General features: G+C 42.2%; 1 protein-coding gene across 1 annotated transcript in view; it reads right to left on the minus strand.

Annotated features, from left to right (window-relative positions):
• CDKL1 (cyclin dependent kinase like 1) overlaps positions 1-26,209 on the minus strand; it is a 53,184-nt gene that overhangs the window by 12,426 nt on the left and 14,549 nt on the right. The window contains exon 2 of the mRNA XM_052646962.1: positions 13,029-13,150. Coding sequence (XP_052502922.1) covers positions 13,029-13,150 — 122 coding nt within the window. The remainder of the gene's footprint in view (positions 1-13,028; positions 13,151-26,209) is intronic.

Genomic DNA, 26,209 nt, shown 5'->3' on the forward strand with positions numbered 1-26,209 from the left:
AAATAAACCAAGACACGCTCAAGTAGTGGAAAATCCTAGGTGACACATACAGTCATCTAACTCATGGGAGAGGGTCCAGAGTGTGGAAAACCTGTGATGAGAACACTGCTGAAGTCCAGGGAGGGCAAGGTGCCACATCTACGCCTCCAGAAAAGGACCATGAAGCCCAGTGGGATTTCAGCAAGTACTGAGGGCCACCTACCTCGAACATCTGTGACTGGGAACCTGCCTGGTAACTGGAGTTCCATTGCTATAAGGAGCTTTTTGTTGATGGCAAGTTAGTGAATATCAAGCATAAAAGATGCTGCCTATTTTTTCAAGTTGCCCCAACCGATGGCCTTGAAGTAGAACTCATCTTCCATAGACGGGCCTGGGGTTTTTTCAGATTCCTGAGGAAGCACTTTTTTTTTTTTTTTAGGTAATAAAGGTTTTATTGAAGGTAAAGAAGAGGTTTACATTGCACACCACACAACAGAAGGCCAGAATAACCAACCTGTGTGTGTTTGCCCACATAGGCAGCTTGGTTCTTTCCTCACACGTCTTTTCTCTGGTAGCCGGTTGCATCCTGCTTACATCTTCCTGCCCTGTCCTCTATCACAGCATCTAAACTTTATTCCAATGTTCTTAGCACTTCCTCTCTGACTCTAGGTTTACATAACCAGGGCAACCAATAGCCTACTAGGTCCTTTGTGCAAATCAGGAAACAGCACCGCCTTTCAGCGCACTTCTTAAAAATATTTATTTATTTAATTTTACTGGCTGCCCTGGGTATTAGTTGCAGCATACAGGATCTTTAGCTGTAGCATGCGGGATCTATTTCCCTGACCAGGGATCAAACCTGGACCCCATGCACTGGAAGCATGGAGTCTTAGCCACTGGACTACTAGGGAAATCCCCTGAGAGTATTTTTTTTTAAGTATTAGTCAATGAGTAAAATGAATGCTAGTGGTAAAGAACTTGCCTGCCAATGCAGGAGACATAAGAGACATGGGTTCAATCCCTGGGTGGGGAAGATCCCCTGGAGGAGAGCATGGCAACCCACTCCAGTATTCCTGCCTGGAGAATCTCATGGATAGAGGAACCTAGTGGGCTACAGTCCACGGGGTCACAAAGAGTCCGACATGACTGAAGCGACTTAGCATGCATTCAAAATGAACCACAGAAAGAATACATTTATTTTTCAGAGACTCTGGCCTACCAGTTAGACTTACTGTTTTTACAAATCAAACATTAAACAATGTTGTTGTGATCCTCAGCCAGAACTAATATGTATACTAGGGAGGAAACTCTTGAGTACTCGTGTCAAGGTGACCCAAAAAAGTCACTTCCAGCCTCTGGGAGGGGGTATGAGGCCACTGTTGTCACAGGCCAGATGTTCAGGAAATCCTTTCAGGCAGATAAGGGGATGCTGTAACAGTGGGACAATGTGGAGGAAACAAAGAGGCCACTTCCAGGAAGAAGATCTGGGACACTCCTGGGCTGAAGTAGCTTTTCTCCAATTTCTCTTCCTTATTCTAATGACACAGGGTAGAGATGCCAGAAAAATCTCACCTGTCTAGAAAGAAAGGCCTAGAAAAACACAACTAAGACAAGGACATTTCAGGTGACGTGCTTTCCCCAAGCCTCCACTTTCTGTCCAGAAAAAAAAACCCAGAATATATTTTGATTATGTAATCAAGTATTCATATACGGTTATTCAGAACCAGGCATCTAGTCTCTAAGAACATTTCCCAAAAGAAATTATGCAAAAAAGAGCATGTAAAAGTAAATTATAATAGTGTATCATTCAGTTCAGTTCACTTCACTCGCTCAGTCGTGTCCGACTCTTTGCGACACCATGAATCACAGCACGCCAGGCCTCCCTGTCCATCACCATCTCCCGGAGTTCACTCAGACTCACGTCCATCGAGTCAGTGATGCCATCCAGCCATCTCATCCTCGGTCGTCCCCTTCTCCTCCTGCTCCCAGTCCCTCCCAGCATCAGAGTCTTTTCCAATGAGTCAACTCTTTGCATCAGGTGGCCAGAGTACTGGAGTTTCAGCTTTAGCATCATTCCCTCCAAAGAAATCCCAGGGCTGATCTCCTTCAGAATGGACTGGTTCGATCTCCTTGCAGTCCAAGGGACTCTCAAGAGTCTTCTCCAACACCACAGTTCAAAAGCATCTATTCTTCAGCGCTCAGCCTTCTTCAGAGTCCAACTCTCACATCCAAACATGACCACAGGAAAAACCATAGCCTTGACTAGATGGACCTTAGTCGGCAAAGCAATGTCTCTGCTTTTGAATATGCTATCTAGGTTGGTCATAACTTTCCTTCCAAGGAGTAAGTGTCTTTTAATTTCATGGATGAAATCACCATCTGCAGTGATTTTGGAGCCCCCCAAAATAAAGTCTGACACTGTTTCCACTGTTTCCCCATCAATTTCCTATGAAGTGATGGGACTGGATGCCATGATCTACGTTTTCTGAATGTTGAGCTTTAAGCCAACTTTTTCACTCTCCACTTTCACTTTCATCAAGAGGCTTTTTAGTTCCTCTTCATTTTCTGCTATAAGGGTGGTGTCATCTGCATATCTGAGGTTATTGATATTTCTCCCGGAAATCTTGATTCCAGCTTGTGTTTCTTCCAGTCCAGCGTTTCTCATGATGTACTCTGCATAGAAGTTAAATAAGCAGGGTGACAGTATAGAGCCTTGACGTACTCCTTTTCCTATTTGGAACCAGTCTGTTGTTCCATGTCCAGTTCTAACTGTTGTTTCCTGACCTGCATACAGACTTCTCAGGAGGCAGGTCAGGTGGTCTGGTATTCCCATCTCTTTCAGAATCTTCCACAGTTTATTGTGATCCACACAGTCAAAGGCTTTGGCATAGTCAATAAAGCAGAAATCGATGTTTTTCTGGAACTCTCTTGCTTTCTCCATGATCCAGCGGATGTTGGCAATTTGATCCTCTGCCTTTTCTAAAACCAGCTTGAACATCAGGAAGTTCATGGTTCACGTATTGCTGAAGCCTGGCTTGGAGAATTTTGAGCATTACTGTACTAGCGTGTGAGATGCATGCAATTGTGCGGTAGTTTGAGTATTCTTTGGCATTGCCTTTCTTTGTAACTGGAATGAAAACTGACCTTTTCCAGTCCTGTGGCCCCTGCTGAGTTTTCCAAACTTGCTGGCATATTGAGTGCAGCACTTTCACAGCATCATCTTTCAGGATTTGAAACAGCTCAACTGGAATGCCATCACCTCCACTAGCTTTGTTCGTAGTGATGCTTTCTAAGGCCCACTTGACTTCACATTCCAGGATGTCTGGCTCTAGATGAGTGATCACACCATCATGATTATCTGGGTCATGAAGGTCTTTTTTGTACAGTTCTTCTGTGTATTCTTGCCACCTCTTCTTAATATCTTCTGCTTCTGTTAGGTCCATACCATTTCTGTCCTTTATCGAGCCCATCTTTGCATGAAATGTTCCCTTGGGATCTCTAATTTTCTTGAAGAGATCTCTAGTCTTTCCCAGTCTGTTCTTTTCCTCTATTTCTTTGCATTGATTGCTGAAGAAGGCTTTCTTATCTCTTCTTGCTATTCTCTGGAACTCTGCATTCAGATGCTTATATCTTTCCTTTTCTCCTTTGCTTTTTGCTTCTCTTCTTTTCACAGCTATTTGTAAGGCCTCCCCAGACAGCCATTTTGCTTTTTTGCATTTCTTTTCCATGGGTATGGTCTTGATCCCTGTCTCCTGTACAATGTCACGAACCTCATTCCATAGCTTATCAGGCACTCTATCAGTCAGATCTAGGCCCTTAAATCTATTTTTCACTTCCACTGTATAATCATAAGGGATTTGATTTAGGTCATACCTGAATGCTCCAGCGGTTTTCCCTACTTTCTTCAATTTGAGTCTGAATTTGGTAATAAGGAGTTCATGATCTGAGCCACAGTCAGATTTCTCTTCAAAACGTATAAAGTGTATCATTAGTGCTCCTCTAACACTAAGCACCTTATTACACAATTTTCAAACGTAAAAACTCTGTGCAAGCTACCTAGTACCATATTGGGTCAGCTACTCACTTCACTTTCCTATTTTTCCACGCATTTTATCTGATCTTTAAGACCGTTTTTATGACGATGATAGAAGTCAAGTTTTTCACTCTCAGATAAGGGAGTGACAGATATGGAAAGAAAGAAGAATAGAATCTCTTCTGTAGCATTCGATTAGGATGGGATATACATGCATGTACAGAGGGTGCTGCCCTGGAAAGGGTGCTGATATCTGACACAGGTGCTCTAGAAAGCTTCTTGACATAGGACAATATCTGAGGTAGTGGTTAAGGTGAGGAGAAGTAGCCAGATTTTTATAGAAAAAAAATCCGTATTTTAAAAATAGAATCTTCAGGATTCTCTGAGAGACTGGATATGAGATTCAGAGAGGAGTCAAGGAATGACACCAAGGTGTCAGCTTGAGTCGCTGGTTTATAGCGGGGCCCTTCCCTGGTAGCTCAGATGATACAGAATCCGCCTGCAATGCAGTAGACCAGGGTTCAGTCCCTCGTTCAGGAAGATCTCCTGGAGCAGGGAAGGGCAACCCACTCCAGTATTCTTGCCTGGGAAATCCCATGGGCCAAGGAGCCTGGTAGGGTACAGTCCATGGGGCTGCAAAGAGTCAGGCATGCCTGAGTGACTAACACACTTACTGTGGAGAACGCTAGGGGAAGAACTGGTTTCAGGGAGGGAAGAGAAGGTGGCTGAGATGCTTCCTAGCCATACCCGGGAAGACTTGGGGAAGGGAGTCCTGAACTCAGAAGGGAGATGTAAATTTGGGAAGCATAAGCATAGTGATAGAATTTAGAGCTCTGGGACTGGATGAAGCCACTTAAGAGGTGAATCCAGAAAAAAGAAGAGGTCAAACCTGGAGGCCCTCAACATGCAGAGATCAGAAAAAGGAGGGGGACCCAGCAAGACTGGGGTTGGTCCTCAAGTGAAGTAAAATGACACTCAGGAGAAGTGTCCCTGAAGCCAACTGAAAAAAGTGTTTCAAAGGACTTCTGGGTTAAGTTGGTGGATAGAACACACCGATCTATTTTCAATCTCTTCTAAAATCTAACTAGAACTACACTAAAGATCAATCAAAATATAAGCCATCCTCTCACCCTCAGGCAGCTTACAGTATCTTTGGGAAGATAAAAGTGCAAGACAAGACATGTTGAGAGCAGATGAGAGCGACATCTGTTCCTCTGGAGCCCACTGGGCTGCAGTCCAGCTCAGCAGAGGCACTCCCTCCAGAGAGGGTGGAGCGAATCCATCTTCTACTAGTGGGAACAGGGGAAGGGGGACCTGTGTGGGTCCTCCACACGGCTTTCCTCCTGTCTGCTTTGGGGACTCTGTGTGGGTCCTCCACACGGCTTTCCTCCTGTCTGCTTTGGGGACTCTGTTTTACCCCCAGGAACATAGAAGCTTCCCAAGAGTTTGGCTCCAAGGAGGAGTGCGGGGGTGTCATTAAAAATGTCTGTGGTCTAGATTTCTGTGCGACTGTACCATTTTCACTGAAGATAGAGATGCTTGGTCACAACAAGCAAGCAAAGCCAGATTAAGGAAGACAAGACATCCAGGAAGCAGTGAATCCAACCCTAGAGATATTCCAAAAGGGGATTCCAAGGATGACAGCAAGGGGAAGTCCCAGGAGGACAGCTGGTCCGCAGGCATGGAGAACAAGCCAGACAGATGGAGAATGGGGATCTAAATGCAGGACATTATCAGGAGGGAGAAAAGGAATAGATTACCTGATATGATTATCCTGTGGAAAAGTATACTAAGAGACTATTATAAAGACTGGGAAAGTTAGCAATAGGGTTAAAGAATACTAAGCAAATTTTAAAAATAAGGCAAATATTAATTTGCAGAAAAAAGTATAAAAAGAAACTCCAGTATGGTAAAATGCTCAACTATAAGTAATATTTCCATAGGCATAATAATAGGAACAGTGAATTCTGAATTAATGAAATTTTAATATAACTATTTGGGGGAAGAAGAAAGGGGAAGCAGAGGAAATAATGGTATAGGAAAACTAAATCCTCATCTATCAGAATAGTCTGTAGATAATGTCTAAAAATTAATATATGATAACAGTATATCACTCTTTTATGACATCATTATATTGCTAGATTTAATTCACTAGGGATTTTTGCATCTAGTTTATGAAGGATATCCATCTGTCATTTTCTTTCCTTGAGATGCCCTTGTCTAGTTCTGGTATCAGGCTATAGTGGCCTCATAATGTGATTTGGAAATTGTTTCTTCCTTCTATATTTCATGAAAGAGTTTGTGTAGGATTGCTAATATTTCTTCCTTTTATGTTTGAAGAAAATCACTCACCAAATATTATAATAATGGAAACAAAAGGAGTATGACTTGGAGATAAGATGAACTGGTTCAGTTTGACAAACCCTGAGCCAATAATATCATTTTGAGAACTTCTAAAGAAAAAATAGAAAAGAAGAAAAATCTATTTGTAGGAAGATTTTGATAGCAGAATCATTTAGCAGACAAAACGCTGAAAATGGCCTCTACTCAACAATGGAGGAACGGCAGATGGTAATACGAGATGTAATACCTTACAGTTAGTAATAGATCTAAAAATTATACTGCAACATATATAGAAATGCATGTGAGAGAATATTAAGTGAAGAACAGATTGGGGTTGGGGGAGGGAAACAGTCGTTTCATCATAGCAACGTAGAGAATGTAGCACTTAGTTTGGAAGGGCAGCCAGTAGCCTGGCTCCTTTTTATAATGGTCTTCAGGCTTTCAGATATGGACGCTAAATTTTGTCAGTATACTAAGACAGTGTCCATTACAAAGGGGCAGGTGAACATTAAACAAATTTAGTAGCCTGATATATAAAGCAAATTTATTCATCCATCTTCAAATTCTGAGTGCCAGTTTACGTTCTCTTCGTAGGCAATTCCATAGAGACACACAAGTTCTAATCAGAATGGTGTTTGGTGAGGAAAGAGTTGGAATGAAGGAAAGCACACAGTTTGGTTATTGCCTTCAGACTAAGATGGTTTAATTGTACCCATCTCCAGATTAAAAGGGTCTTGGCCTTAGATAAAACGTATGTGATCAGCCCAGCATCCATCCTACACCTTTAAGGATGATTTGCATATCTCTGCCCTGATGCATTATGTGTTGGTTTCACAAAATAACTCCCAGAAAGCAAGCTTCTGCCTCTCCTTCCAAGTTTTGGGAAAGAAGGCCTATGACCCTAATGTCCTGACAACAAAATTGAAATGAACAGAGAGAAACCTAAACAACTGCTGCGGGAAAGTGAAAAGGTCAAAGTGCATTTTAAACATTTCTTCAGAACTAAGAGAGACAAGAGAGCTGACAAAGAAAGAGCATGGATCTGGGGCCAGGTTGCCAATACAGTGACTGTCCTTTCCACCACTGCTTCTCTAATATTCGCCACATAGTAAGAAGTCAAACCGTCAACAACCATTCAAGGTTCACTTCTACCCAAGGCTACAACAAAGACAAGGATGAAAGGGCTGGCAAAGCTCCTATAGAAATTATATGTTCTTTGAAATTTATTCTATAGAAATATTTTTGCAAGTGATTATTTACTGTAACCTTATTATTAGAGAAAAACTAGAAACAATCTAAATATTTATCAGTGGGGGGTTGAATAAAGAAACCATGGTATGTCTGCACAATGGAATTTTATACCATTTTAAAAATATAAAAGCAGATATCTAAGAATAGGGAGACAGTTCCCAAATACACTTTAAAAATGAAGAATAGTATACAGTGTACAATCTCTTTAAGTATTTATATAGAAATGCATAAAAAATTATTAGAAAACTATTTCTCAAACTTTATTTCTACATATTTCTGTGTTGCTTGAAACATTTTCACAACAAACAATATATCACTTTTTTAAAAAAGAGATCTTTTAGGGTTGGCTCTGGAATTGCATTGTCAGAAACCAAAAACGTGTAGTAATGCCCTTTACTCACCAGATGTTCTTTGAATAAACTATATGAGAGTCAGAAGAGGATCTGGTTGAAATGGAATCTGCACAGGAAAAAAATGGGTGAAGTACTGTGTCTGGCTGCACTTAAACAGGGGCAGAAAAATGCGGAGAGAACACAGAAACCAATTGTTTACAAACCTTTGACAGAGGACAGACCAATGGTTTACAGAATAAGTAAAAAGCATATTAAGTCCTATGGAAGATAAGAAATATGCTTGTTTAAGAGCAAATCTAAGCAATATGAACACAACACAGGGAATAATAATGGATAAAGATTTATATATTTATATATGTATACAGGATATATTCTGGCATAAACATGACTGTTACAGCAAGTTATAACATTGGAGTTATATTCATTATATACATTATATTCAGTATAGCATGAATGTGAATCTTTTCCAAAAGCTTTCCAAATGAGTTCAAAGTTACCAACATGTTACAAGAAGATGAATTAGTATCCACTTCAGATTCACAGTAGAGAGTTCTTTGGTTCTGATTTAGCAAGAATTATTCTTAATAATTAAAACATTGCCAGAGTAATAAATGGAACATGGAGAAAATATTTTAAAAAGAAAAATATCTATACAAATATCACTCAGATAATCTCTATTAAAATGTATATATTACTTTTTAAAATTTTCTACCTACATATAAATTGTATAAAAAGGAAATATATACTTTTATTATAGCATAGCTTTTTTTATCTTGCAACCACTCATGAACATTTTTATATGTAAATGTTTGTTTTATCTTATAAGCATGTTTCTTAGCAGCTCCACTGTGTTCCACTATAAAGACATACTATACTTAACCAATCCTTTATCACTGAACATTTCAGTTGTTTCCAATTTTTTCATTAGAAACAATACTGAAAAACAGACACTTTTATAGCTAAAACTTTTACACATATATTTATTTCCTGTGGTAAATTATCAGAAGCAGCATACGTGCCCAGTCGCTCAGTCACGTCCAATTCTTTGCAAACCCATGGCCTATACGTAGCCCACCAGGCTCCTCTGTCCATGGGATTCTCCAGGCAAGAACACTAGAGTGGGTTGCCATTCCCTGCTCCAGGGGATCTTCCCGACCAGGAATTGTACTCGAGTCTCCTGCATTGGCAGGTGGATTCTTTACCACTGAGCTACCTGGGAAGCCCTATCAGAAGCGGACCCGTTGATTGTCAAATTGCCCTCAGTCCAACAGTGTACTGATCATTTCCTTTGACAGTATTAGGTTTAGAAAATTTTAATCAAAGTAATTATTTTTAAATAAAAAAACATTGTTTTGATTACTCTTTAAAATCACCTTGTAAGGATCAATTTATTGATTTGCTGACTCAATCACTACACAACAGTACTGGGAATGTACCAAGTGCCAAAAATTAACCTAGAAATTACTGAGGATACACAGGTGAGGAAGATACAACTCTTGCCCTTGAATATTTTATAGTTTACTGGGCAAATATAAATAATCCAGGAAGATATAATGAATACCAGAGGAAGGAACTCTCACCTCTCCTAAAGGGGATGTCATTAGCAGGTCATATTTGGGCTGTATCCAAGGGCAAGCAGAAGTTTGCCAGGCAGAGTAGAGAAGGTAAGGCAAACCAGGTATCCTAAAGCCTGGAATGCAAACAATTTCATGGGGTTGAAAACTGGCGGGAAGTGGGATGGACTTACAGAGTGAGACCTTGTATCTCATGCTAGGGTTTTCACCACACCAGTAAGCTTTGCTGCTGCTGCCGCTAAGTCACTTCAGTCATGTCCGACTCTGTGCGACCCCATAGACGGCAGCCCAACAGGCTCCCCCGTCCCTGGGATTCTCCAGACAAGAGCACTGGAGTGGCTTGCCATTTCCTTCTCCAGTGCATGAAAGTGAGAAGTGAAAGTGAAGTCTCTCAGTCGTGTCTGATGCTATTTCAAATACAACTAAGGAGGCAGCAACAAAAACTCAATCTAATCGTAAAGTACATTAATATCATGGATCTGAGGAGCTATCAAATGACTTATGCTAGGGAGTGGCATCGTCCACTTTTTATTTTAGAAATCTGGCAGGTTGATCCTCCTTGGGTTTGCCTCTTTACACCTAGAATGCCCTGTGATCACTATATTCCCAGGTACAAATTTCTAAAATATAAAGTGGAACATGCCACTTCCCTAAATAGAATGAAAGTCCGACTCTTTGTGACCCCATGGACTGTAGACCACCAGGCTCCTCTGTCCTTGGAATTCTCCGGGCAAGTATACTGCAGTGGGTTGCCATTTCCTTCTCCAGGGAAAATTCCCGACCCAGGGATCGAACCCAGGTCTCCCAGATTGCAGGCAGAATCTTTACAGACTGAGCCACCAGGGGTACCACTCCTACCTCGTATAATGAAAAGTTACTTTTATTTTTAAAACACACACAAACAAAAATCCTTAAACTTCAAAGTAAATAGATAATGATCTGATTTAGAATAAATCTTAGTTTTCAAACTTGCTCATTTATTGGTGTTCCTTAAGTCAGTCTTATATTTGACCAACCATGGCACAGTATCATTTAGAAATGAAGTTACTGGTACTTAACCACACACGTGTCTACCAGACATTCCCTTCTTTAACCCACCTCTATATTAAAGCATTTTCTGGAACACATATTGGAGATTTTAGCCAGCAGAGTTAAAAAGAAAAAAATCTGCCTCCAGGACTCTCATCCCTCCTTGTCCTATCTTTTTATTCTTCTGCTTAAACTACATGCTAAAAAAAGAACTGACTCCCAATTGCTTTCAATCTCCCGCTAATCAGAGTTGGCAAGTGACTCAATCGAACATGATTAATCAAATTCCCTGCAACAACTCCCTAGTTACCCATGGCACAAGTAACTTATACTAGTAGGCTTAATCAAAGTGTCACTTGCAAGCTGTCAAAAGAGCAAATACCAGCACACTAAATGTTTTCTTCCTTGAACACAAAATTTCTCTGTATCAGTGACTTTCTGAAGACAGGAAGTCTGTCCTCTTGGATCCCTCTGTGTAAACTAACAAGAAAAGCCGCCTGTGTCATGGTCACTAACAAATCAAGAGCCACTTTAATCCCATCTGCCCAGAGGTCACGCTAGATCATGTATAACCACCACCACGTGGCTGAGCAAGCTCTTGGCCAAGGCTTGAAAGCCTGTTGAAAGAGCCTCAGCCTCCAGCCACTGGAGTGCGAACGTGAGTCAGGATACAGCGCCCTTCCATCCCTCTGATCTCTGGTGCACTCTGCAGATTATCCCCAGCCAAAGCTGAGCTTCCAGGAATACAGCAAAAGGAGAAGATGGGATATCCTTTTCTGTTCGACTTCTCGGGAGTCTCCTTACCTTTCAAGCCAGAGACCACCTCCTCTGTGAAGTATTCTTTGCTTGACCCATTTTGAATCCTGTCTCCCTGGGCCTGGTAATCATTCTACCTTCTTCCTCCAGCACAGTGATTGCTTCCAGGGATAACTGCATCACTGAAGCTGAGCCAATCAGTCTTCCACTGGACTTTCTGTGCAGACGCTACTTTCTTCTAGAATTTCCTTTCTTCTAGAATGGCTACACAGGTTGATAAAAGCCTACAGTAATGCTTTCCACTACACACTTTTCCCTTCCTAACGCCTTCCATCTTGCAGCACGCATATGCCCTCCAAAATCAACCCTGTAGGGGAGACTCACCTGAAAGGCAGAAGGAAGCCAATACTGAAAGGAAGAGTTGGGAGGGAGGGGGAGAGAAAAGGAAAGAGAAAGCCCCTCCTAAGGTACTCTGCCTTAAAGACACCCAGCTGAGAGAAGCCAAAATCCAGCTTGCATTCTGCTCACCCTCACAAGCAGCTACCTTCAGAGGAACGGATTCCCCCACACTGCGCTGTTTTTTCAAACAAAGGCTCTGTCTGCTCAGCAGGGCTTTCTGCTGCTGCACACAAAGGTGCTGCCTGTGCTGCTGCTGCTGCTGCTAAGTTGCATCAGTCATTTCCGACTCTGTGCGACCCCGCAGACGGCTGCCTGTGCTAGAAACGTGTGAAGATCAGCAGAGCCTCCAGAGTCACCTTCCCAATTACAGCCACCACCACTTCCTTTTTCACCTACACCAGCGTCAGTTAGGTTTTTGTCATTTGTAACCAAAAAACTCTGACCAATACTGCAGACCGGATATCTGGACTGCTTCAGATAAAACACTGCTGCCCTGCAAACAGGTTCATCAGTACCATTCTGACTCGGAGATAGAGAGCAAACTTGTGGATACAGTGGGGGAAGGAGAGAGTGGGACGATTTAAGAGAGTAGCACTGAAAGATAAATATTACCATATGTAAAATAGATAGCTAGTTGGAAGTTAACTAGGGAGCTCAACCTGGCTCTCTGTGACAACCGAGAAGTGTGGGATGCAGGAGGAAGCGGGAGGGAGCTTGAAGACGGAGAGAGCACACACGCTGTTCAGGCGCTCAGTCCTGTCTGACTCTTTGCCACCCCATGGACTGCAGCTTGCCAGGCTTCCCTGTCCTTCACTACGCACATACTTGTGGTTGAGTCGCACTGATGTATGGCAGAAACTAACACAACGTTGTCAAGCAATTATCCTCCAATTAAGAATAAATAAGTTTTAAAAAATATGTATAAAAACACCATGTTTGTTTTAGCCTTAAATTTCCTGTGAGCCACTGTCTTTGAAGTCTTCCTTTCAACCTCCAAGCCCTTACGCTTCCCTAGGCTGGGGTGGAATAATTGATATCCTTCCTTTTCTTTCCTAGAGACTGATATAGCATCTATGTAGAGATAACATACCAAAGAAATCAAGTTCAACCTAATAACGTGTTTTCTTCTTTCTTCACAAAAATGACTGTTATGCTCTCTTTCCCAACATTTCTGGCAACCCCTCAGCAGCAGAGTATGCTGACCAAACACTGGCTGTCCCTGCCTACCATGAAAAAGGGTCATAGCTCATCTTCCCTAGCCAACCCTGGTGTGTTTTGTTGGGTTGTGTTTATAAAGGATGGGTCACTCACCCTCTTTGGTGTCTGTCCAGCTCATGGAGCACCGTATGGTCACAGTATTCAAACACCAGGTGAAGCCTCCGCTTCCTCCTGAAGACTTCGATGAGGTTGACGAGGTTGGGATGCTTGAGTTGCTGAAAACACAAAAAGCAAGGTGCTAAACTGGAGTTGTGAATGACAGTTTTCTTTACTGTTGGTCCAACAGAAGAAAGATGTTTGTCCTTTAGGAAAATTCTTGTCTTGGATTGAAGGGGGCTGTAGATAGTACAATCTTAACTTTTCTTGAGCTGTTTGGGCTTCCCAGGTGGCGCAGTGGCAAAGAATCCACCTGCCATTGTAGGAGATGCAGAAGAGGCAGGTTTGATCCCTGGGTCAAGAAGATCCCCCTGGAGAAGGAAATGGCAACCCACTCTGGCATTCCTGCCTGGGAAGTCCCATGGACAATGGAGCCTGGTGGGTTATATAGTCCATGGGGTTGCAAAAAGTTGGACAAGACAGAGCAACTGAACACGCACACACGTAAAAAATGATCATAACCCTGGTGGCTGGTGAAGGCATAGAGATATGAGAAGGCTGGGAAAGGAGACTGAAAAAGAGGGGGGCAGTGGTTAGTTAACATGAACTCATCCTTAAGGCTCAGATCAAGTGTCCTTTCCTAAAGGTGTCTCCCTGACTTCCCCAGACTGGCTCAGTGTCCCCTGTAGCTCCCTGAAGTATGAATCCTTTGGAATCCTTCAAAATTACTAATTGTTCAATTGATTTTTTTAATGTCCTCTGTTGTCGATAGATATATTAGATTCACAGAATGTAAGACTCATGATAGACATCAGGGTCTGTGTTCTCTTGTTTCCTCAAAATGATGTTGTACCCCCAGCACAGAGCCTTCCACGTAATAGGCATCTGATCATTATTTGTGAATGAATGAGTAAATCAGGTTTCCTAGGCTGATGAAACATTTTAAAACAGAAAAATCAGAAGACTCTCCAATCTGACATGCCTGCAGGGCTGCATCTAGAAAAGACAGGCAGGAATGAATGTTGGTGTTGCAGAGATAAATCTGGTACTTAGCTTTCTGGCCCCTTCTGTCTATAATCTGACTGGAAATACCTACAAGCTAACTACTGTGAAGAGCCCAAAACTGGTTAACGTTCTTCAGGGCTTGAAGGCCTCCAGGCAGTGATCTAAGAGAACAAAAGAGGAGGCTGAAAAGCTTCTTAAGGCTCCAGTCTCAGAAATCAGGTGATACAACTTCTGCCTCATTCTACTGGTCACAGCAAATCATGAGACCCACCCAGATTCAACCCACAATAAAATATAGAACTGGCAAAAACTTTGTTCAGATTTCCCATAAGACATTATAAAAACCTGAATGATCTTTTGGGCCAACCCAGTACCATGAGGAGAGCAGGGCCCAGGTGTCCCGGCCGAGCTCAGCTCCTGCTGACCACCCCCACTTAATTCAGCTACATGAGCAAGCTCCAGCAAGACCAGCCGAAGGAACAGTCAGCCAAGCCACAGTTGTGAGAAATAAGAAATCATTCTTCTTTAAGCTACTGAGTTTTGGGGAGCTCTGTTAACACAGCACTAGATAACTTGGTTGGGGAACTTTTGAAAACCAGGGATGCCTGAGCCCCACTCCCAGAGATTCTGAATTGGTCTCAGGCAAGGGCCAGGCATCTATTTTTTCCCCAAAATTGTCCAGGTGATTTAATACATAGACAGAAGTATTAATCATAGGCAAACAGATATTTCAGACATGATAAAAGGCAGAAGGAGAAAAACTGAAGTTCTTGAACTGCACATTATAGTATATTTGTATGGACAATGAGAAAAGAACCCAGCAAGGAAAATACCAAAAAAGACAATTATTTTCTCATTTATTTTGTCTAACACCTCTATCTTCAAGATGTGAACTTCCTGCTCCAGACATTACACTTGATGAAGCAAAATAAAACAGCCAAGACACTCTTAAAGCCCATTAGCCACATTGGGGCCTTGGAACAGAAGGCATTCCAAGCTATAAAGCCCCACACTTATATTCCCATATCTGGAATATGGGACACCAGGGACTTCCCTGGTGGCTCAGATGGTAAAGAATCTGCCTGCAATGTGGGAGACCCAGGTTTGATCCCTGGGTCAGGAAGATCCCCTAGAGAAGGGAATGGCTACTCACTCAAGTAATCTTGACTGGAGAATTCCACGGATAGAAGAGCCTGGTAGGCTACAGTCCATGGGATTGCAAAGAGTTGGACGTGACTGAGCGACTGACACACACACATCTGGAAACATTTAGCCTGGACTAACAGAACAGTTAGTTCTGCACTAAGAGGACAGAACTGACTACTGTTTCAGCCAAAGAAGTGCATTGGCTCAAATGTCTCAAACAGAAAGCAACCAAGTTTAAAGTCGGGGGGAGGCAGTTTAGACAGCAGACAATTAGGGGAAAGCAGAAATTCTCTTAAAAGCTCTGAAAAATAATTGTCTGTAAGCCCAGACCTCAAATCTTAGATTCTTTTAATTTTCCATGTTCCATATATAGTCCTCAATTCTACTGAAACAAATACCTGGAGCTTCTCAGATGCCAAGACTGGCACCTGCAACTTGTCACATTCATACATTCAGAAATTGCCAGGGGCACTGTTGCCCCAGGATAAAACCCAAAGATTCTCTCCACTTGACCTTTGCTTACCTCTGCAGCCTCATCTCTTATAACTACCCCCAGACTCACTGAACTTCCTCACTTCCTCAGTCAGGCTTCAGGACCTGCTCACGCAGTTGTTTCCCATCTTCCAGATGAATTTTTTTCTGTCCGGCCCCCTCGGCCCTGCTCAACACACCTGTATGAACTAAAAGAGTATAACTCTGGAACCATGGGTGCCATGTAGCACATGTCGCAGTGAAAGCACTGTCACAGCAGGACCCGCTGAACTGCAGGGACTAAATACTGCATTACACCCATCCTCCTGTTACTGCACACCTTTTGAAAAGTTAGATTCTAACAACTACACTGTAAGCTATTCTAATAACATATAGATTCTCTCCAATTTTTGAGCATTATAAATAACATTTTGATAAACAACCTACTAGCTGATTGACCATAACTTGGGCGTCCCTGGTGGCTCAGCTGGTAAAGAATCCACCTGCAGTGAGGGAGACCTGGGTTCGATCCCTGGGTTGGGAAGATCCCCTGGAGAAGGGAATGGTAATCCACTCCGGTATTCCGGCCTAGAGAATTCCATGGACTATTTAGTCCATGGGGTCGCAAAGAGTCAGACACGACTGGGTGACTTTCACTGGGACGTGTTAGTTAATGTCTTTAGGTTTACCATTTGCGAGAGGAGGAAGCGCAAGGGCTGCTATGACAAAGCATAGGCAGCAGTGTCAGGGCACATCATCCTCTCCAGAGAGTGTAACTGTTAATATTTTTTAATGATTTTTAATTTTATTATTTTTTAATTTTGTTTTTGGTTGTGCTGGATCTTCGCTGTCGCACACAGGCTTTCTCTAGTTGCGGAGAGCGGGGCTCCTCTTCACTGGAGCGCTCAGTCTCTCGTTGCGGCGGCTTCTCTCGTTGCACAGCACAGGCTCTAGACTATGGCTTCAGCAGGTGCAGCGCACACGGGCTCAGCAGTTGTGACACATGGGCTTAGTTGCTCCACGGGGATATGGGATCTTCCCGGACCAGGGATCGAAACTGTGTCCCCGGCATTGGCAGGTGGATCCTTATCCAATGTGCCACCAAGGAAGTCCTGGTAATATTGTTATTGGGGGTTCAATCTATTTCTATCTAGGCTGACTTTCTCAATTCATTTTATTCAACAAGTATTTATCTATCTTAATGTGCATAAGGCACTCTGATAGTCCTAACGATACAGAGATAACACAGCAAGTACCAAACCTACTCTCATGAAGCTTAGAAACTAGAAGGGAGGGGGAAGAAACTAGAAGGGGAGACAGATGTTGAACAAGTAATTACAGACGTGGTAAGTGTTACAAAAAGCCAGGGAACGGGTACCCTGGCTTGAGGGTGTTGAGTGGTCTGGGGAGTGGTACAGTGGTTCCTGAGGAAGGTGGCCATTTAAGAAGTTAGTTGGAGAGCCCCAGGAATATAACATAAATAAACATGGCCACACTGCCTTCCAAAAGGATCAAACATACTTACACCTCTGCCAGGAGTGTGAGAATACATTTTACCATACCATTGAGGCATTAATAGATATTTAAGGTTTGTGATGTAGATTGCTAAATTACTTCTCAAGAGGGCTTACAATGCCTCCAGCAACACGGGAAGGTGTCACATGATATTTAAACCACTCATTTCTCCTATTTTCTGCTGTAAGATAACGTTTACATAGCTGCAAATAGCCAATAACTTATTTCTCAACCTATTTTAAGAAACGTGTTCATTTAGAGAAGTCAATCACTAAAACTAAAATCCCAATTAGGACTCACAAATCTTAAGTTGTAAATATTGTTTATAAATATTTTTAAATAAATTATTAACTCTCTGTAGGTTGCCAGGATTCTGGGTTGACCTGAAAACATGCTAGAGCAGCAGATATCTGGGAGACAGCTCCTGTCCTGGCTGTCTTCATTTATTCAGAAAAGGTCTCCAGAGTGTCTGCTGAGCCTCAGGCCCTGTTCAAGGTACTAGGGAAACACTGGCGAAGGGGACAAAGGGCTCAAGCATTAAGCAGAGAAGTGCCACAGAGCCCTCCATGTACAAGAATCTAGGCTGCCTTAAAGAAACTGTTCCTAGGAAGTGACTCTGAACCGGAGTCCCTGAGGGTGAGAAAGGTCTGACCAGACCAAGCGGAGGGACGGTGGTGGTAGAGGGATGGTGGCTTTCCAGACAGAGGACTGGTTCTGAGCTAGGAGGGAACTTACGCCACCTAAGGAACTGTAAGACGGTGTGGTCTGAATGTCAAACACACGGAACTGATACCAGAGAGACAGGCAGAAGGCAGGTTCTCCGGGGCATTGCAGGACAAGCTAAGAAATTTACGCTTCACCCTAAATGCAACGAGAAGCTACTGGAAGGAATTTTAACAAGAAGTGATAGGGATGCCATTTGGGTTGCTATGTGGCTTTTCTCTAGCTGCATTGAGCGGGGGCTACTCTCCAGCTGCTGTGTGCAGGCTTCTCATTGCAGCGGCTTCTCTTGTTGCAAAACTAGAGCTTTAGGGTGCACGGGCATCAGTAGTTGCTGTTCCCAGGCTCTAGGGCACAGGCTCAATAATTGTGGTGCACGAACTTAATTGTTCCGTGGTATGTGGGATCTTCCCAGATCAGGGTTTGAACCCATGTCTCCTATGTTGACAGGCAGATTCTTTACCACTGAGCCATCAGAAATCCCACCATCTGGGTGTTTTAAAGCTCACTATGGTCCAGGACACAGAATGGCTCAGAGGAGGCAATATGACTAGAGGAGCCTGGTAAGGAGCCTGTTGATCACTGAGAGCTTGGAGCAGAGAAGAGGCAGGGGAAGATGGGGAGACAGGCACTGTTTGGAGACAGGCTTTATTATTAGGATAGTCAGGATGTGGTGATGGGCTGGAGCTGAGGGATGGAGGAGAGTGATGATCAAAGTTTTGTGTAATGGGGTGGATGGTGGTGCCATGACTGAGAGAAAAAGCAGGTTTTGAAGGGAAGGACCTACAGCTGTGGCACACTGGGCTGACAGAGACTCTGAGATACCAAAGTAGAGGTGTCAGGTTGGCTGGAGTTTGAGCTGAAGATAAAAGCTGGGGCGTCAGTATGAGTGTAAGCAAAGCCATGGTGAGAAGTGATGCCCGGAAGAATGAGTGACAAGAGCGAGGCCCAAGGAGCCCAGCACCCAGATAAGTGGTAGATGAGGAGGAAGTAGAGAAGGGGAAAGGGAAGATGGTGTCCCAAGGTAAGAGAGAAAACTGCAGAACATAACACGATGACGATACCGTGATAAGAGTACACTTACTCCACGAAGATGCTGCTGCTGAAAAGTCATGTTGGGGAGAAGGGGTTTGTGTGACCTCACTGGAAGCAGCAGTGAGACCAGGAGCCAGATGTCATGAATTTAGCATCCCCAAACCATCTCCCTCCTTTCTCTATTGACTCCCCTGACCCTAGGGGCCATACTCAGAGGGGAACCAGTGGTCCTGAATCCAGTTTGCAATTGGTCGCCTAGAGGTCTTGACCAGAGCTCCAATACTAAGAATGTTTGCATTGACAAAAGTCTGGATGTTTCTACCTCAAAGCTGAATGGGCTCTTTTAGGGGCATTGGGAGGAATTAGATGAGAAGAATCAAGCAGCAATCTGGATGGACTGTCACAGGTTTACTCAACGTGTTTATTATACAAGAAGTCTTCATGGAATAGACTAAATTACCATACATACCATGAAGATGTAGTTCAGGGCTCTTCTAATTAAAATTCCTTCCTGTTTATGAGTATGTGAAGCCAAAGCCCCAGGCCTGGCCTCATTCCTCAGCACTCTGATTCGTGCCTGCCCAATCCTGAGGATCTCAGTGCCTCGTCCCACGTCAGTCACCATCCTTCAGTTCTTCTATATCTAGAAGCCTGGGTTGGCTCACGCTCAGATTTAGTTTCTCTTATATAAAAGTTTCTGCCTTTGCTGCTGCTATTTTATTTTGGTCTCTCTTCTTTTTATTTTCTCTGCATTTTGAAATATTCCTATTATGCTGCAAAGTGAAGCGTTTTTCTCTGACCTTAAAAAAGAACTTAAAAAACACTTAAAAAGTGTTTTATCCTCTGGATTTAACCTGAGCCCTTGTCATAAGCTCAGGCTTTTCTACACCTTCTAAGGTCAAATGTTTGGCCTCAGCCTTCGGAAGGATTTTTGACCTAGTTGCCAACCTTTCAGATCAGGAAATGTTACTTTAAAGTCTTGGTTACCAAGATTCTCTTGAAAACGCTGGTGATGTATGCTGAGCCTGCAGTCTCTGGGCATCAGTGGACTGGGGCCGAGAAGCAGCTGTCCATGTTAGATAAGCCCTGGACACCTGAGTTTATCACAGTCGCTACCACTCCCTGATACTAAGGACATTTAACATTACCCTTTCACTATTAATTTTCTTAAAAGTAAGATATTTAATATGCCCAAGTTTCTATCAAAAGTGGGAAAATGTATAAGCGATAGAAATAACTGCATATTTTAAGGCAAATAAAAGATTTGTTTATGAAAACAAATCATTTCTCTCCTACCTGCCTGGCCCCTGCAGATACTGGATTTGGAACCTCTGCCCTATGAACTCCTTAGCACTCACACATTCTAGATTGATCGGTATACACACCACTGCATCTGTGGGCTCTTCTATCCCCTGGTCTCTGTTCTTTGTGGGGAGAATGGGGGGATATTTATCCTGTCTGTGCTTTAGAGAAAAGAAACAGACTATTTTTTCAATGATCATATCCTGTTTTCCTTCCAAAAATATTCTTCTTTTCCCACAAATTTGTGGTAAATAACAAAAGAACAAGGATTAACATTTAGAAAGTGAGAGCTGTCTCAGTAAAATGTTTTTCACAAGCCTTTGGAATTTTTGAACTTGACTCTTAGTCACAGATACATAGATCCGGTTGCAGGAATTTTTTATCAGTTAATATTCACCCAGAATGGAAAAAAGTGATGTCCCCCTCCTTTATAATAATTAATCCTGGGTACATCCCAAGGATTCCCAGGTCAGCATATGATAATACACTCGAGGGCTTGAGACCCAGCAAGGATTGTGGTGGTTCTCAGTCACCCATGTCTGACTCTGTGTGACCCCAAGGACTTTCGCCTGCCAGGATCTTCTGTCCATGGGATTTCCCAGGCAAGAATACTGCAGCTGCCATTTTCTTCTCCAGGGGATCTTCCTGACCCAGGGATCAAAACTACGTCTCCTGCATTGGCAGATAGATTCTTTACCACCTGGGAAGCCCCACTTTATAGCAGCCTAGAATAATTGATAGAATTTTTTCAAAGTAGCCTAGCCTATATACTAATGAATGAACCATTATAAAATTTTTATCGCATACAGTATTACAGTCATATACATAACACAGTATTGGAAACATTGTTACACTTTTAAAAAAATCACTTACCTGAGATGATAGACTGATATTCAGTTTCTCCTTTTATAAGAGAGGGAGAGAGAGATATACTGTACATAACATGATCTTTTGAAAGCTAAGTTGTAAACCTGTGAGAACTAACACATAATTATATTAAATGTCACCCACCTTATTATGCTTATGTAAGGATAAACTAATATTTACGTATATTTTATACATTCATGACACATGTAACTTTTCAATAATTGTTTTTGATTATTTCTAGGTTACACAGGTCATCTGTGAGTTTCTTCAACTGTTGCAAACCTCCAAAATTTTTTCTAACATATTTATTGAAAAAATTCACATGTAAATGAATACAAACTTACACATGGAACATGCAGTTCAAACCCTTGTTGTTCAAGGGTCAACTGTGTTAAGTGTAAAAAATAAATGATTGGATAGTATATACATATACAATGGCATTTGTGTTTGTGTTTTAGGGGGAAACACAAGTCTTTGCATAAGCACATGCATCCTCTGGAGAGATCGCCATTGTTCGGGGGATGAGAATGGAGAGTGAGGGATGAGGCAGATTTCCTTTCCACTGCAGTTCTGCTGTACCTTCCATCTTGTTTTATTACATAAGCATACTTACTTATGTAAGCATGATATTTACTTTACCATAGAAAATATGGTAAAGTTCTAAAAGATTTGCATAAGTCTCTTCACTATATTGTAAAACCAAGATAAATATTTTGAAGTTAGTTTCAGAGAGCTAGTTAGTTAATACATCAGCTTTGTGGCGGGGGGAGCTATTTTCATGATTTTAAAAGCTATTTAATTATTGCCACCATCTTCGACCTAGAGGAAAATATTCCACACCCCTCACAGTGCTGTTGAGGAATTGTTCTTTAACACTTTGGTAAAGGAAAGCTGCCTTAATCCCACATTTCCTTTAAATGCCCAGAAACACATGGTAGATACCCCCCGGCTAACACCTTAGTTTGGGGGATGGCTAGAGAAGGCGCCCTGGTGGCTCAGGCAGTAAAGAATCTGCCTTCAATGCAGGAGACATGGGTTCGATCCCTGGGTCTGGAAGATCTCCTGGAGAAGGGCACGGCAACCCACTCCCTTATTCTTGCCTGGAGAATTCCATGGTCTGAGAAGCTTGGCGGGTTACAGTCCATGGGGTCACAAAGAGGCAGACACAACTGAGTGACTAACACTTTCAGAGAAGGAACGGGTGTGACATGTGGGGGAGAACTGAAAAAGCTGAATCACAGGTGGAGAGCTGAAGTTAATTTACATTAGGTCTGCTGTAGACAGCATGGATGGGACAGAATGCGCCAGGCGGGTCCTCTGGCCAGGGACCTGGGCTGAGCTCTCTTCTGCATTCCTCTCAAGACCCATCACAGGCAGGCTAAGGATGTGCACAGCAGATGCTCAGTTTGTTTCATTGGTTAATGAAGTTTTTGAAAAGCACTAGGAAAGAAGCAATAGCACCAACGTGATCAAAATCAGAATGAACCATGACACAGCCAAAAATTCATGCAGTAGCTCAGTTGGTAAAGAATCCACCTGCAATGCAGGAGACCCTGGTTCAATTCCTGGGTTAGGAAGACCCACTGGGGAAGGGAGAGGCTACCCACTCCAGTATTCTTGGGCTTCCTGTATGGTTCAGCTGGTAAAGAATCCACCTGCAATGCTGGAGACCCTGGTTCAATTCCTGGGTTAGGAACACCCACTGGGGAAGGGACAGGCTACCCACTCCAGTATTCTTGGGCTTCCCGTATGGTTCAGCTGGTAAAGAATCCACCTGCAATGCAGGAGACCCTGGTTCAATTCCTGGGTTAGGAAGATCCACTGGGGAAGGGACAGGCTACCCACTCCAGTATTCTTGGGCTTCCCGTATGGTTCAGCTGGTAAAGAATCCACCTGCAATGCAGGAGACCTAGGTTCGACTTCTGGGTTGGGAAGATCCCCTGGAGAAGGGAAAGGCTACCCAATCCAGTGTTCTGGCCTGGAGAATTCCATGGACTATACAGCCCATGGGGTCACAAAGAGTCAGACATGACTGAGCAACTTTCACTTTCAATGTACTGATAGTTATAAAACAAATTATTTGTTAGGTTTTTATATACAGTTGATAGCATAATTCATTTTAAAAATTCACCTTTCACTCTTCTAACAAAAAGGGAAGTGGAATTCAGAGACTTTCTATCAGGCAATTTTACTCCAAAGCATTTTTATCACAGTGTGGTTAAAGTTAATAAGTAATAAAGAAGATTAATGATTAGCATGGAAATATGCCTGTTGAAAGCAAATTTGTGATCTAAAACATCAATTCTGCTAAATAAAAAGGTGAGTTAAAACATTAAAAAAATTTAATGTGAAAGACACAAGGCTGGCCACTAAAAAAATTTTCATTCCATACAAAAAGTTCTACTTTCTAGTGTGGTTTGAATGTTTGATAACTATATATAACACAGTTGTCTACCTATAAACTTTTTTTTTTGGCTGGAAATAAAAAACAAGTGGCAAAAAAGCAACAGTATAATTATATTTCTTATCAATGTGCTTTATAAAATCATTTATTCAGCCTCCTTCTCCTGCTCTACGACATTTTCTAGAGTAAGGTGTGTGGCAAGGTATGTATAAAAGCATTTAGAGTGTTGACAGATGGTGGCATGTGCTTAATCTCCTTGCAAATTGGGTATTTTTAAAAGGTAAGGAGTCTGTTTGTTGATGTCTGCTTCTTTTGTTCTTGAAGTACAACCATGGCAGCTTTATCGCTTAGGAGTTCACTACACAGCAGGAACACAGTCTTTCTAGACAAACACACTGTGAGCTAAGCCAAAAAAATCTTCTAATAAACAAGCAAAAGAGTCTGTTACTATTTGCATTTAGTATGTTATCTTGTAAAAATAAAATCAAACAGGTCTCCACTTGTTGAATAAATAGGGAGAGAGGATGATAAGGGGGTTTGTTTGGTTTCTATCATTGTGGGCCAGGGAATGCTCCCCCTTTGTCCTCCATGCTACTGACGACCAGTCTCTGCAAAGTCCCAGCACCTACATACATTAGCAATGAACCTCGAGGGGTCACATCTGCCAGTCTCCAGTATGAACATCTGCAAACAATGAAAGCTGCATAATCGGAAGACTCCGAACTGAGCCTATAGGCCAAATACTGTCTGTAGATGTGTTTTCTTTGGCCTGAATGGTGTTAAAAAAAATTTTTTTTTAAATTATTTGTCAATGCTTTAAAGTCAGATTTCACTCTCACTTAAAGATATGAGGAATCCTTGGAGAAATAGCCGATTCTAGAGCTGGGGGAGGTGAGCCTGGAACATTTCGTTGTGCCCCACAGTAAAGACGCATAGAAGGATTGATGGGCATCTGTAAGACCGAGGAGCAGGCTCCAGAGATCCCCAAGTAGCCAAATGTGTGACAATTTGAGACTCAAAAAGAATGACAGTGATAGTTTATAACATGTTGAATTTTTTAAAAATCCAGAATCCACAGTGATACTAAAAACTGTATGTACTGCGGTGTAGGAGTGTGGGTGAAAAAAGCATTTTTTTTAAGAAAAATTATAACTAATGAATATAGCAAGAATTGTTGAAAACTATCATTTTACAATAACTCTTACTGTAATTGATTCAGGTAAGGAACTTTGGGTGACAGTTCTTGGGGAATAAGGCAGTCACACGGTTTCAAAGAATCACCCCACAGATAACTTACTAATTAGACAGGGGAAAAGTGTTTCTTTACAATTGAGGAATATGCCAGACCCATCTTAATCAAGAGATGAAAACTGAGAGCACCAGTTACAGGACAAAATGAGATCATGCATTTCCTGATTAGAAACAGTGTGATGGACACAGCTGAAATCATTTACCCTGAATCAAATCACGTGGAAACAGCCAGACTTGTGTGGAGGCCCATCTGGCAGAATAACTGACCTGGACTCTACCCAAATGTCAGTGCCACGCAAGACTGAAAGAAGAATGTAAAAGTTAGAGAACTGCTGGATAGCCACATGCAAAGCAATGGAGTTAGAACACACCCTCTCACCATACACAAAACTCAAAGTTTGTTTAAAGACTTACACGTAAGATGTGACATCATAAAACTCTTAGAAAAGAATATAGGGGAAAGATTCTCTGACATAAATCGTACCAATGTTTTCTTAGGTCAGTGTTTCCCCCCGCCGACCAAGACAGTAGAAATAAAAACAAAAATAAACAAATGGGACCTAATCAAACTTACATGCTTTTGCACAGCAAGGGAAACCATAAACAAAATGAAAAGGCAACCAACAGAATGGGAGAAAATAATCGCAAATGATGTGACCAACAAAGGATTAATTTCTAAAATATACAAATAGCTCATACAACTAACCAACAGAAAACAAACAACCCAGCTGAAAAATGGACAAAAGACCTATCTCACCAAAGAAGAAATACAAATGGCCAACAAGCATGTGAAAAGATGCTTACCATTGCTAATGATAGAAAAATGCAAATCAAAACTACAGTTAGATACCACCTGATACCAGTCAGAATGGCCATCACTGAAATGTCTACAAATAATAAATGCTGAAGAGCATGTGGAGAAAAGGGAACTGTCCTACTCTGTTAGTGGAGATGCAAGTTGGTGCAGCCACTGTGGAAGACAGGATGGAGGTTCCACAGAAAACTAAAAATAGAATTACCACATGATCCAGCAAGCCCACTTCTGGGCATATACCCTGGACAAAACTATTACTATCATTCAAAAAGATATTTCACCCCTATGTTCATAGCAACACTATCCACAATAGCCAAGATGTGTGTGTGTGTTAGTCGTTCAGTTGTGTCCTACTCTTTGTGAGCCCATGGACTATAGCCTGCCAGGCTCCTCTGTCCATGGGATTCTCCAGGCAAGAATACTGGGGTGGGTTGCCATTTCCTTCTCCAGGGGATCTTCCTGACCCAGGACTCAAACCCGGGTCACCTGCATTGCAGGCGGATTCTTTACTCTCTGAGCCACCAGGGACGCCTAGCCAAGACATGGAAACAACCTAAATGTGTATCCACTGATGGACAAATGGATAAAGAAAATGTGGTACATACGTACAATGGAATACTACTTATAAAAAAGAATGAAATAATGCCA

Source organism: Budorcas taxicolor, chromosome 10 (assembly GCF_023091745.1).
Source record: "Budorcas taxicolor isolate Tak-1 chromosome 10, Takin1.1, whole genome shotgun sequence".
Taxonomy (NCBI): Eukaryota; Metazoa; Chordata; class Mammalia; order Artiodactyla; family Bovidae; genus Budorcas; species Budorcas taxicolor.